We start from the raw sequence: 11,523 nt of genomic DNA on the forward strand, positions 1-11,523 counted from the left end.
TGGGGGAGGGGGCAAGGAGGGGAACCGGGGTTGGGGGTGCGGGGGTGTTGTAGATAAAAGAGGGAAGAGGGTAAAGTCAACTTTATTTGCAGACGGAGTTGTGCGGACAGGACGCGTTTGACTTCCGGGGTCGTAAAATGCTTTCGTGTTGCCCTCGAGAGAGTAGGTCGTCCCGTGCACCCTGGACAGGGGCCGTGGGAAGGGGCGAGCGAGGAGCAGCGTGGCGCAACCCCAAGTACACGTAGTCCCCCCCCCCCCCCCCAAAAAAACCCTGGTCTCCAGGTCCAGTGCAGGGCTCTGGGTGCGGCCGCGCGGGGGCTGACGCGCGCCCGAGGGGCCGCCGTGTACAAACCAGGTCTCCCCACGACGCGCGGGTTTCTCCGCGTGTGGATCCCCGCGCTCCACAGACGCCCGCGGCCCCCGGCAGCGTCCGGGTCCCCGGCCTCCGCCGCGCCGGCCCCTCCTCCGAGGTCTGCAAGCCGCTTTCCACCGCCTCCGCCGCCGAGGTTCCGGCGTCCACGCTGGGGTCGACGTGGGCCCTTTCCTCCCCCTTCCGCGGCCCTCCGCCCGCGTCCCGGCCACCCCGCGCGCACCGGCAGCAGCGAGCCCGAAATCCCACCGCATCTCCCTCCGACTCGCACTCGACCGTCGTCCGTGAGACCGCGCGTCACCGTCGCCCGGGGTGCCCTCGGCGTCTCGGCGTCGCCGCGCGGGGACCCATCCTGCGGAGACGCGTTCCGGGGGCGCGGGGCCGGCGGGGACCTCCCGACCATCCGTAAACTCCTCCTCGAGTTTCGTTTCCGCCAGCCATTGAGGGGATGCGGGTACCTGTTTGGGGCGCCGGCGCCTGCGCCCGCCCGCGCGCGCGCGCTCTCTCCCTCTCCCTGCAAAAATTGGATCTCTAGGTCCCCACACCGAGGTGCACAGACGCCAAACAGTGATGAAATGAGAAGAAAGCCAATTGCCGGACTGGAGGTGGGGGAGAGATAGCGTCTCTGCGTGCGCCCGCCGCCGATCCGGGCGCCCTAATTGCTGTAGACAGGGAGCGCGGGGGGCTGGGCCGAGGTAGCGGTGTATAAATAGTGAGATCTCAAGTTGAAAGGCATAAATAACACCAGAAGGGATCTACCCTCACACGGACAGTCCTCTCCGCGCGGGGAGGCGTGCGGACCTCAGCCCGGCTCCCGGCCAGCCCCGCCGCGCCCCCCGCGGACCCCGCAGCCCCCGGGCAGCCATGGAGGAACTCACGGCTTTTGTATCCAAATCTTTTGACCAGAAAAGCAAGGAGGGCGGCGGCGGCGGCGGCGGCGGCGGCGGCGGCAAGAAGGATTCGATCACGTACAGGGAAGTTTTGGAAAGCGGACTGGCGCGCTCCCGGGAGCTGGGGAGCTCGGAGTCCAGCCTCCAGGACCTTACGGAGGGCAGCGGCCACTGCCCGGTGCATCTGTTTAAGGACCACGTGGACAGCGACAAGGACAAACTGAAAGAGTTCGGCACGGGGAGGGCTGCGGAAGGTAAGCTCGCCGGGGCGCGGCTGGGCGCCCCTCCCGGGGAAGGCGTCTTCTCGCCGCCGCGCTTGCGGGCCTGGCCCTGGCCCGGCGCGCGGGGAGGCCCCGGGGGCCGCGGCTCGCCCAGAATTCCGCCCCCAACTCTGAATGTACGGCCACGCTCGCACGCAAAGGCCCCGGCCACCAGTCGCCAGTGTTTTCGTAAGAAAGGAAGGAGACGCCAAGACGCGGCGGCGGAGCCAGAGAGGAAGGGAGGCAGGGAAGCCGAGCGAGCGAGGGCCGGGGCCGGGGCCGCGCGCTGCTGGCGGGCCGGCTTCCCCGGCGCCCTTGCGCCGGGCGTCGCCGCGGGAACTTTCACGGGTCGGAGTCCATCGGGCCGACGAGCCCGAACAGCGGGGTCGGCCGTAGGGCCGCTGGGTGCGCGCCCGCCCGCCCGCCAGGCTGTCTAGTGTCTGCTCCCAAGCGCACACACGACAGATCCCAGGCGTCTCTCCCAGCGCCCAGCGCCCCCCGCTGCCCCAGCGTCCGACTTGGGCCGGCGCTGAGGACGCGCCGGCCGCTGGTCCCGGAGGGAGCGTTGCGTCCTGCGCCCGCTGAACCTCTCTGCTCAGTTTCCTCTTAGGGGAAACTTTCCCCCTTGAACCCGGAGCTGACGCGGGCCTGCAAATTAAAACCACTCGCGTGCCCGCAGGTGGCCGGGGTCTGGACGCGGAGGGAAGGATTCCCGGGAAGGTCATGGCCGTTGCGCGCGGGGCCTCCCGACCCCAGGCTGCTGTGAGAGGACAGCCGGCCCTGCTGCGGGGCGGACCGCGTCCTGGGCCTCCTTCCTTCCTGCTTTTCCAGCCACGTTCGCCGCGGTTCGCCCTGTTGCTGAATGGGGGGGGGGGGGGGGGGGGGGGGCGGGCGGGCGGGTTGCGGGGGGGCTCTCCCAGCCGGGCGGGGGGGGGTCCCGGGGGGGGGGGGGTCTCCGTACAAACAGGGCAACCAGCAGCGGCAAATCAGTGGCGTAAAATTGGCTGGATTTCTCTGGGCGGGGCACAGCGTAAAACTGTTACGAATGCCTATATTTCATTGCAAAGAGGAAACACAGCGGCTTCGCCCCCTGGTGCACACGGTGTCAGCGTTGGGGGAGGTCAGGAGGGCCTCCCTACGGAGGACATTCCTCACCACCCCGGCCAGCCCTGCCCCGTGAAGCCCCTGCGTCCTGGTCGCTGGGACCCCACACTTGGGATCTCTGAATGGCAGAGGTCTGGGCCGCGGCCTTGAGACCGTGGGGATGCCCCAGATATCTTTCTGAGGCCTGGACCCAGGGAAGCTGGAGGCTTAGACATGAGCCCCTGACCGCCGGCAGCCTGGGGACGCTCGGCCCTGGCCTGTCTTACTTTGGGGTTCAGCCCCCCACCCCGCAGGGCACATGCAATTCATGCAGAGGTTGCTTTCACGGAGACACGGCCTGGCTGGACATGCCACTCCGGGCCCACACGTAAGGTCAGAGGTTTCCAGCACCCAGGACTGACGTCCCTGGTGCTTGAGCCGTGTGGTGTGGGAGACCTTCGGGTTCCTGCAGAAACCCAGAGGTCCTGGGCTCCTGCACGGCCTGTCCCGCCGAGCTGTGGATTTTGCAGAGCCCACCCTGGGTTCTCAAGGCCTTTGAAGGCCAACTGCTCAGCTGGGATCCGTCCCTGGGGCCAGACTTCAGGGACGGGAAGGGAAGGAAGGATCAGGGCTGCCTCCAGGACAGGATTCGCGGTGGGGGCAGAAATGGGGTGCTGGTTTGCACATGTAACGCTTTCCGGAGGCGAAAGGGGATTTCAAAGCCAAGTTGGGGTTCCGTGACCCGTGCTCAGAAGGCCTGAGGGAAGGCTGTCGGGCAGACTCAGGGCTTGGCTTCTGGTGTCCAGCCGGCTTGGGGATCCCTGGGGGTGTCCCCTGTCCCCACGGCTGCTTCGCGTCTTCCCGCTTGACGAGGCTCTGGGCTGAGGTACGGAGAGGCCTTCTGTGCGTGCTGCCTCCAGACCTTCAGGACTGCGGTCCTGGGGCGGGCCTCCTGAAGGCTAGCCCCTTCTGGGCACCGGGGCCAGTCAGGAGGGCACGGAGGTGCTCTGTGGCTGTGCCCGGCACGATCTGTGATGGAGGGAAAGCACAGGGAGACACAGGGGGCCCAGGAGGCACGGCTCCCGCCAGCCGGGCTTTGGGGTGATCACGTTATTTTCAATTTCTGGGCTGCCTTTGCTGCAGGTGGGAAGGCAAGGTGTCCGGGTTAGACTCCCAATGTTGGCCTTATAACTGCCTGCCGCTTAGCCCCCTACCGTCCCCTCCGCCAGGAAACACAGACGCTCTCCTAATTTTTGGAGTAAGAAAGTGCCAGGCTTGGTGCCCTGGTGGCTGTGTGCCCCATCGCCGGATGTATGTGACAGAGGGGGCAGCGGGAGGCCAGTAAGCTTGGGGACCTTGCTCAGCGGTGCGCCCCCAGGCACCGGGCTGAGCGTGAGGGTGTGAGTGTGGTGTGAGAAAAGAGGCCAGGGAGGGGCCCGCACGGCCCAGATCCACCCGCGTGGGGAGGGAGGCTCTTACCCGGCTGGTGCGCCCGGTGCCCTTCGCGGGACCCACACTAGGGCGATTCTGCCCAAACTTGTTTGACTTAAAATAATATTTCGCACCCCACTCCGAGAGAGAGAGAGAGAGAGAGAGAGAGAGAGAGAGAGATTAAGCTATGTGGCTATGTCCATATGTCAACAGGCGCAAAGGGGAACCTTGAGGAAACCATGCCGAGATTAGGCCGAGAAATTCAGCACCGCCAATGCCCGAGTTATTACCAAACAGCGTGGGTTGCCCCTCGAGTCCGCTTTATCGACCTGACGCAGCCCTGGGTAGGGGTGGGCTGGTCAGGCAGTCAGGGCGCGTTGCCTGCCGGGGCCCCTTCGTCCGCAGGCGCGCACGCGGTGCTCGCCGGGTCCTGCACCTCCGCGCAGCGCGGCCGTGTTTCTGGGCAGACGGGGAGGGCGGGGGCGGCCCGGGGAGCCCTGCGCCCTCAGCCCTGCGCCCCCCGCTGCCCCCGCAGGCATCTACGAGTGCAAGGACAAGCGCGAGGACGTCAAGTCCGAGGACGAGGACGGGCAGACGAAGCTCAAGCAGAGGCGCAGCCGCACCAACTTCACGCTGGAGCAGCTCAACGAGCTGGAGAGGCTGTTCGACGAGACCCACTACCCCGACGCCTTCATGCGCGAGGAGCTCAGCCAGCGCCTGGGGCTCTCGGAGGCGCGCGTGCAGGTAGGAGCCCCCCAGCCCCGAAGCGCAGACCCTCTCGGAGACGCCCAGGGCCCTCGCGTGCGCGCAGGTCGCACGGTTCGCACCCAGGGCGCGTGCCCCGCCTGAGCCGGTCGCCCTCCCCACCTGGAGGTGCTCAGGCACTGGGATCTGACCTCACCTCTTTGCACAGCTCCTCTCCGCGGCCCCCAGCCTCCTCCCTTGCCCTCCGGGGAGGGGAGGCGAGGGGCCAGGTGGGGGGAGTCGCGCACACGGGCATCTTGATGAGCGCGGCTGATGCCCGCGCGGGGCCGGATTAGCTCGGGCGCGGGCGGGGGGCGGGGGCGCGGGCGCATGAATTCATAAAGCCCCATCTGGCGAGCCAGTGTCTGCGGGGGCCCTGGGCGTGCGCGGCACGTGCGCGGAGGGGACGCTGTGGCAAGCCGCTAGGCTAAATTTATTTATGCCTTTTTGGGGCACGGTAGCAAAAACTCACTCCCACTCGCGTCCTCCGAATGCTGACCCCGCCTGGGAGCCCGGGGCCTGGAAGGTTCCCGTCCTTCCTCACGGTTCTGGGCACGACAGCAGCGCGCCAGGCAGAGAGAAGAAGGGGTCAGCATCCCCGGGGCTCTGGGGACTGGTTTTAAATACACGGAATTAATATTGCCAAACGGGGAGCGGGGGGGGGGGCATGAGAAAAAAAAAGCGCAGGGCTTTGAACGCACGGGTTTCCCCCGTTGGGTTGGAAAATCAACACGTTCAAACACCAGTCCCCACCCTCCCCCGAGTTTACTTTCCAAACGAAAACACAAACGTGTGGTATAGATAGTGTCTTACGAAATCTTTAATTTGGAAAAGAAAATTGTTTTTGGTCCCCAGCCCCCTTCCGCGTTTCCGTGTGGCTGCAGAGGGAAGGGTTTCTTAGGATTGCAAGGCAATCGTGTAGGGCCGGCTCTAGGCTACAGCCAGCGGGGACAGAGCCTCCCTGCGAGGTGGGACCCAGGCGCACAGCAGCTCTGGCCACCCTCCCCCCCCCCCCGCGGGGGCAGGGGGCTTCCGGTGCGTTTGGGCATCAGCGGCCCCCGCCCGGGGAGGCGGCTGGCAGGGCCCAGAGTGGCTTCCCCGCTGGCCACCTTTCTCGGGCAAGATGGATAGGCATTCCCCCTATAAATTAATGAAAAGATTAAACTTTCGCTGAGGGGGACATCAACTTTTATGTTATCTCCCGGTGTCTTTCTGCCTGGGATCTGTAATATCTCCCAGGCCTTGATGTACTGTTTCTATAAAAATAAATTACTTGTAATTTAATTCTACACTATTTCTTTGAGCAGTCTATTACACGCAGCACCTTAGCAGGAGGGACCCACCGGCAGAAAACTGGTTCTCGTGTGTCTGCAGCTCTTGAGAAAACCCTAAAATCAAGGGGGGGGGCTGGGGGGTGGGCGTTTGTGTGGAGGAGGAGAAGGGACGCGAGTGGCTGTCCATCCAGAGGTGAATTAAAACTTAACGACTGCAAATAATAATAAAAACAAACACGGGGATGGGAGAGACAATTTTGTGCGGGCCACGGGGAACAGAGTCAGGGAATCAACACCAGGGGGAAAGGGGCTCGTAAAAATCAATTAGTTAAAACGAATGGGTCAGCGCGCCCAGGGCGAGGGGGCGGGCGGCGAAGGCAGGGGGTCAGGAAGGAGCTGTGTTTTGTTCCTGTGCCTGAACCCTCTGGGTCGTCCCTTTTGGGCACAGCCCGTCCCGTGCCGTTAGGAAGGTAGAGTTTCAATTTAGTGCGGAAATCTGCTGTACATAAATTGGGGATCCTACGGACGCTGGTCCTTATTAACCTTTTATTTTTAGTCGTGTACTGGGACCTCGTATCACCCAGCTGTCAGGGTTATAATCGAAAGTTATGAGACCACGCGCAGGACCAGGCGGTAATTTAATTACAACAAATATCTTTGGGTTTATGGCGCAGAGCTAAATTAAATGTCATTATTCACTGTCTGTAATGGAAATCAAAAGGAAATCAGATTACAGCGTTTGTGAAAGAAATCAGTGACTGGTCCTTAATGAAGAAATAAGTGTTTAACCAGTGCACTGAGCTCTCCTTAGCATATTCAGGACTAATTCGAATTGATCGTGAATCACCCCAAGACTGATTTATTATCGCTTCACGCAGCGGCTAATTCATCACTTTTATTCATCGTAATGTTATTTCCACCCACCCGCCCCCCACCCCTGCTGAAGGGAGAACAGCTTTCTTTCCCCGTTTAAATAGGATTCTGGTTTTGAAGAATGCCCTTGGTGGGGGGGTGGGTGCAGAATTTGCTGTCTCCTGCGCCTGGTTTGGGTCTCCCCTCTGAGGACCGAGTAGGGCACCCCAAGGAGAGGGAGGAGCCCCGGAGGGGCCCCCCCGGGGTGCAGTCGTGCCGTCTGGACTGCCCCGGGTTGTTCGGGGAGGACGGCTCCGGAGTCAGGGATTGCATACGGGAGTGAAACTTGGTGCGGCCCACCTTGCTGGGTGGGTGGGTCGGAGGGACCGTTTTGGGACTGCTTTTCGGGGAACAGGCTGAAAGTTTCCCAAGCTCCCCGTATGTAGCCTGGCGGGGGCTGAGCTTTTCGAGCCTTCCGGAAAGGCCGATTCAAACGGGCGGGCGGTGGCTCAGCCGTGGATAAAAAGCTGTCTCAGAAGAGTCTGGGAAGGAAGAGTGAAGGTTTCTTACAGTCTCCGCTGGGTCTGGCCTCCCGGGTTTGGTGAGGTTCCCCCGTGCAGGGTCAGGGGCAGCGGGGCCGAGCTGTCCGGGCGGTTTGGCCAAACGGAAGGCTTTCTTTGTGCTAATTATTCCGCGAGGCCCCTGATGTCATTGCAACAACTGTGCCAGTGAGGGCGGCAGGAAAGCTGCGGGAGAAAGCCAGTTAGGAACAATCAGCTGCTAAAACCGCACGGAGGGGCCTCCAGATTTCCGCAGGCACAGCTTGGGGGCCACGGGGTTCAAGAACCAGGGCTGTCTGGACGAGGTGGGGGGACTTTGGTGGGGCGTCCTTTGCTCCAAAATGTTGACATCAGGCCTGCGAATCGAGCTGAACTGGGGAAGGTTCCGCGGATACCCTTTCTCCAAGAATGAGACATTTTGCAAGAGAGGCCGGTGGCCGCAGTCATCGGGGTGACCCGGTGTTTCCGGATCCAGGACGCTGAGGAGTCCGTACTGTTAACTGGGACCCTCCAGGCTTCCAAGGAGGGCATGAGGGACACTGGGGACGCAGAGGGTTCTGGACTCAGGGTGTCCCGAATTGTCCCGAATTGCGGGGGGGGTCATACTGGAAGCTCTTTATGCGTCTGTGCGCCCCGTTAGCGGGCAGCTAAGGTTCCGAGCAGGACGATCAGGCGCTCCCAGGGCCTGGCAGAGTGGAAGAGGGCGTCCACTGCTCCTGGAAAGTTCTCGAATCCACCCCGCCGTCCTGGCGCGCACTTCTCTGCTTTAAATACATGAGCCGTCAAGGATCCTCACCTGGGGGGGACACAGGCAGGGCTCAGAATCGACTTTGGGAATCCGTAGCTCTAGGTGGCCAGCTATGTGTGTGTGTGTCTGTGGGGGGGGCGGTGGCTGGGGCGGGAGGGAGCCCGACTGCGACCCTGGTGTCCTGGCACCAGAGCGCGCGCCGCCGTGCGCCTAGCCTCCTGGGGGGAAAGAGGCCGGCGGGCTCACGGGGCTGCGCGCGTGTCTCTGTTCTGTCCTCAGGTTTGGTTCCAGAACCGGAGAGCTAAGTGCCGGAAGCAAGAGAACCAGATGCATAAAGGTGGGTGCGGAGGTGGGGAGCGCGTGCAGACACGGGAGGACCTCGGCGGCCCTCACGGCTCCTCTTTTCCCCTTGCAGGCGTTATCCTGGGCACCGCCAGCCACCTGGACGCCTGCAGGGTGGCCCCCTACGTGAACATGGGCGCCCTCCGAATGCCTTTCCAACAGGTAGCCCGTTTTTCTTCCTTCTGAGCCGCGCGGGGGCCCGCCACCTCCCCGCCTCCCTGGCGTCCTGCCTCCTCCCCACCCCCCACCTCCCCCCCCCCCCCCCGCCGCTCCCGCCCCCGCGGAAGAAAGGCTGGCGCTTTTACAAGGGGGCATTTATGGAGCCGTTGGCACGTATTAAAATCACACTGTAAAACTCCAAGAGTCACCTTGGGGAGGGCCAGGGTTTAAACCCAAACACAATTTTACAAAAATCAAATCGGAGTGAAAAAAAAAAAAAAATCCCACCCACCCAGGCGGCCTGGCTGGGGGTGGGGCGAGAGGATGGTGTACTTGGCTGGGAGGCCCTGCGTCTACACCCAGCCCCCCACCTCGCCTGCCCCACGCCTCAAGTGAGGTGTCTGCGTCCCCCGCCCCTCTCCTGTACCTGGGCCTCCCTCTCCACCTCAGAGCCGGGGTCATCGGGGCTCGGCTCCAAGTGGAGTCGGGAGGCCCCAGCGCTGAGGGCTGCCTGGCGTGGGCGTCTAGGGTTTCCGGAGACCCCCCGAGGGCTGCCTTCTGCTCCGGAGCAGCTACCGGTGGATGGTGGAACCTGCCTGGGGCGAGGCGCGGGCGCCCGGGCGAGAGCGCAGGGCGCACGTGCCCCGGACTCGCGCCAGCCAGCGCGGGACCTGGGGGCGCGCGGGTTGGGGCCCCACCGTTGGGGGAATTTGTGAGCGCAGGGGCTGGCGGAGCTGGGGTGCTGTGGGCAGAGCGGAGGCGTGTTCACCACGCGCCCTGCACAGCTTTGCTCCAGGGAGCAGGCCTGGGGTTGTATTTGGACCTGTGTTTGCTACGGGCCTCTGTGGGTCAGCTAGGGCGCGGGTAGAGGTGGTGAGAGGTCAATAAACAGGGCCCTTAGCCAGAGCGGGGCGCTGGCGCCTTGTGCCGTCAGACTCAAGGTGCCCAAACGCGAAGGGAGTCCAGGGCGGCGCCTGCGCTGGGTTAGGGCCTGCGTCCCTCTCTTGCTTGGCCTCACCCACTCCGCGCCTGGGCACACGTCTTTCCCCAGGGAGGGCAGTCTCTTCACATGACCTGCAGTGCAGCCCAGAGTGGGGTCCGCCCTGAGGCTATGCTGCAATGAGGCTGTTGGGGCGGGGGGGGGGGGGATTCAGAGGCGTCCCGCGGGGGAGGGGGGTAAGAGGAGGCCAGCACCCCGCAGTCCAGAGGTCGAGTGGGGACAAGTCACAAGTTCAGAGAAGTTGAGCTTCCCGTGAGGAGGGGAACCAGCCGCAGACACTGGGATGTTGGCGAGGACAGGAGCGTGGGCGCCACCGGGAGGGTGGGGGTGGGTGGGTGCCGGGCTCTGTTCAGATTCTCCAGCTCCCACGGCGCAAAGCAGCCAGTGCCCCCCGCGGACACGCGTGCCAGGAGCACAGCTGCGCCCCCCCCCCCCCGCTCCCGGCTGGCGCAGAGGAGTCGATGGTGGTCCCCGGGGTGGGGGCAGGGGGCTACGACTCCCCAGAAACGGACGCCCCAGGGTCCGTCCCGTTGCACACAAGGCCTAACTGCGCCTTCTGCCCGCCCAGGTTCAGGCACAGCTCCAGCTGGAAGGCGTCGCGCACGCGCACCCGCACCTGCACCCGCACCTGGCCGCGCACGCGCCCTACCTGATGTTCCCGCCGCCGCCCTTCGGGCTGCCCATCGCATCCCTGGCCGAGTCGGCCTCCGCCGCCGCCGTCGTGGCCGCCGCCGCCAAAAGCAACAGCAAAAACTCCAGCATCGCCGACCTGCGGCTCAAGGCGCGGAAGCACGCCGAGGCCCTGGGGCTCTGACCCACCGCCCGCCCCGCGCCCGGCCCCGGCCCCACGACCCCGCCCACGCTGCGTCTTGCACGCGCCCCCTCCGCGCCCCCCGAAGGTTCGCACGGACGCCCTGCAGCGAGCGCGCGGGCCCTGGGGCAGCGGCCTCCCCGCTCGGGGCAGCCCGGGGTGGGGCCCACCACTGGCCTAGGGAGGGGGCCTTCCGGGGCCCTCACGACCCCGCCAGACCCTCGCAGAGACTGTGCGGAAGAACGCAGGTGACGCTCAGACCACCCAGCCCTTTGCCGCGCTGTCTGCACTTCCTGGGACCCTGCGCCACCGGGAGCCCCTGTGTGCCCCTGTGCGCCCCGCGCGCTCCTGTGCGCCCCCGTGCGCTCCTGTGCGCCCCTGTGCGCCCCTGTGCTGCCGGCGGCGTTCCTACCCTGTGCATGTGGCTTCCTACTCGCCTTTGGAAGATCTTAGAGTCTATTAAACAAAAGGTCTGGGGCTGGTCTCCGCTGAAGATACCAACACTCTTATTCACTGCCACGAACTTGCTTTTTCGTCTGAGGAGGTTCAGGACGGGTATGGATTTCAATGTGGACTTTCGCCTGCCAGGCAGGGGCCATACTCTGCAGCAATAAGGAACCGCGTCTGAGGACCTCCACAAGGTGGGGTGGGGGTGGGGGAGACCTGGTTCTCCCAGGTTGGGACCGTTTTTTTGGGGGGGGGGGGGGGGGGGGTTGAACCTGAATGACGAGCACGGTCTTCACGCACATGTTTGGCCCCAAAGCACCGAGTTTAGGATTCCTTGTGCCATAGTACAGGCGACTTTATAACTTTTCCAGCATTTGATTCCCGAATTGATGATTTTTTTTTTTTTTTTTTTTTGCTGTTTTACAGAATTCAGACGCAAATAACTTGCATAGAGACACAGGGGCGGGTGGTTTTAAGATATGATACTGATGCAGCATTAACTTTGGTGAAATGCAGTTAAGTGCAATACTGTAAATATTATAGATTTAAAAA

The 11,523-nt window shown here is 63.6% G+C and overlaps 1 protein-coding gene across 1 annotated transcript; it reads left to right on the forward strand.

Annotated features, from left to right (window-relative positions):
- The first annotated feature begins 1,234 nt into the window (after positions 1-1,234).
- LOC125931447 (short stature homeobox protein) lies at positions 1,235-10,540 on the forward strand. The gene is made up of 5 exons (XM_049643336.1): positions 1,235-1,514; positions 4,570-4,778; positions 8,492-8,549; positions 8,628-8,716; positions 10,282-10,540. Exons 1-5 carry the CDS (start codon positions 1,235-1,237, stop codon positions 10,525-10,527), a joined length of 882 nt encoding a protein of 293 aa, XP_049499293.1. The 3' UTR covers positions 10,528-10,540.
- Positions 10,541-11,523: the final 983 nt, after the last annotated feature.

This window comes from Panthera uncia, chromosome X, assembly GCF_023721935.1.
Source record: "Panthera uncia isolate 11264 chromosome X, Puncia_PCG_1.0, whole genome shotgun sequence".
Taxonomy (NCBI): domain Eukaryota; kingdom Metazoa; phylum Chordata; class Mammalia; order Carnivora; family Felidae; genus Panthera; species Panthera uncia.

Coding starts and splice junctions, on each gene's coding strand:
- LOC125931447 (XM_049643336.1), top strand. CDS start 1,235: ATGGAGGAACTCACGGCTTTTGTATCCAAATCTTTTGACCAGAAAAGC. Junction 1,515..4,569: donor CACGGGGAGGGCTGCGGAAG/GTAAGCTCGCCG, acceptor CTGCCCCCGCAG/GCATCTACGAGTGCAAGGAC. Junction 8,550..8,627: donor AGAGAACCAGATGCATAAAG/GTGGGTGCGGAG, acceptor TTCCCCTTGCAG/GCGTTATCCTGGGCACCGCC.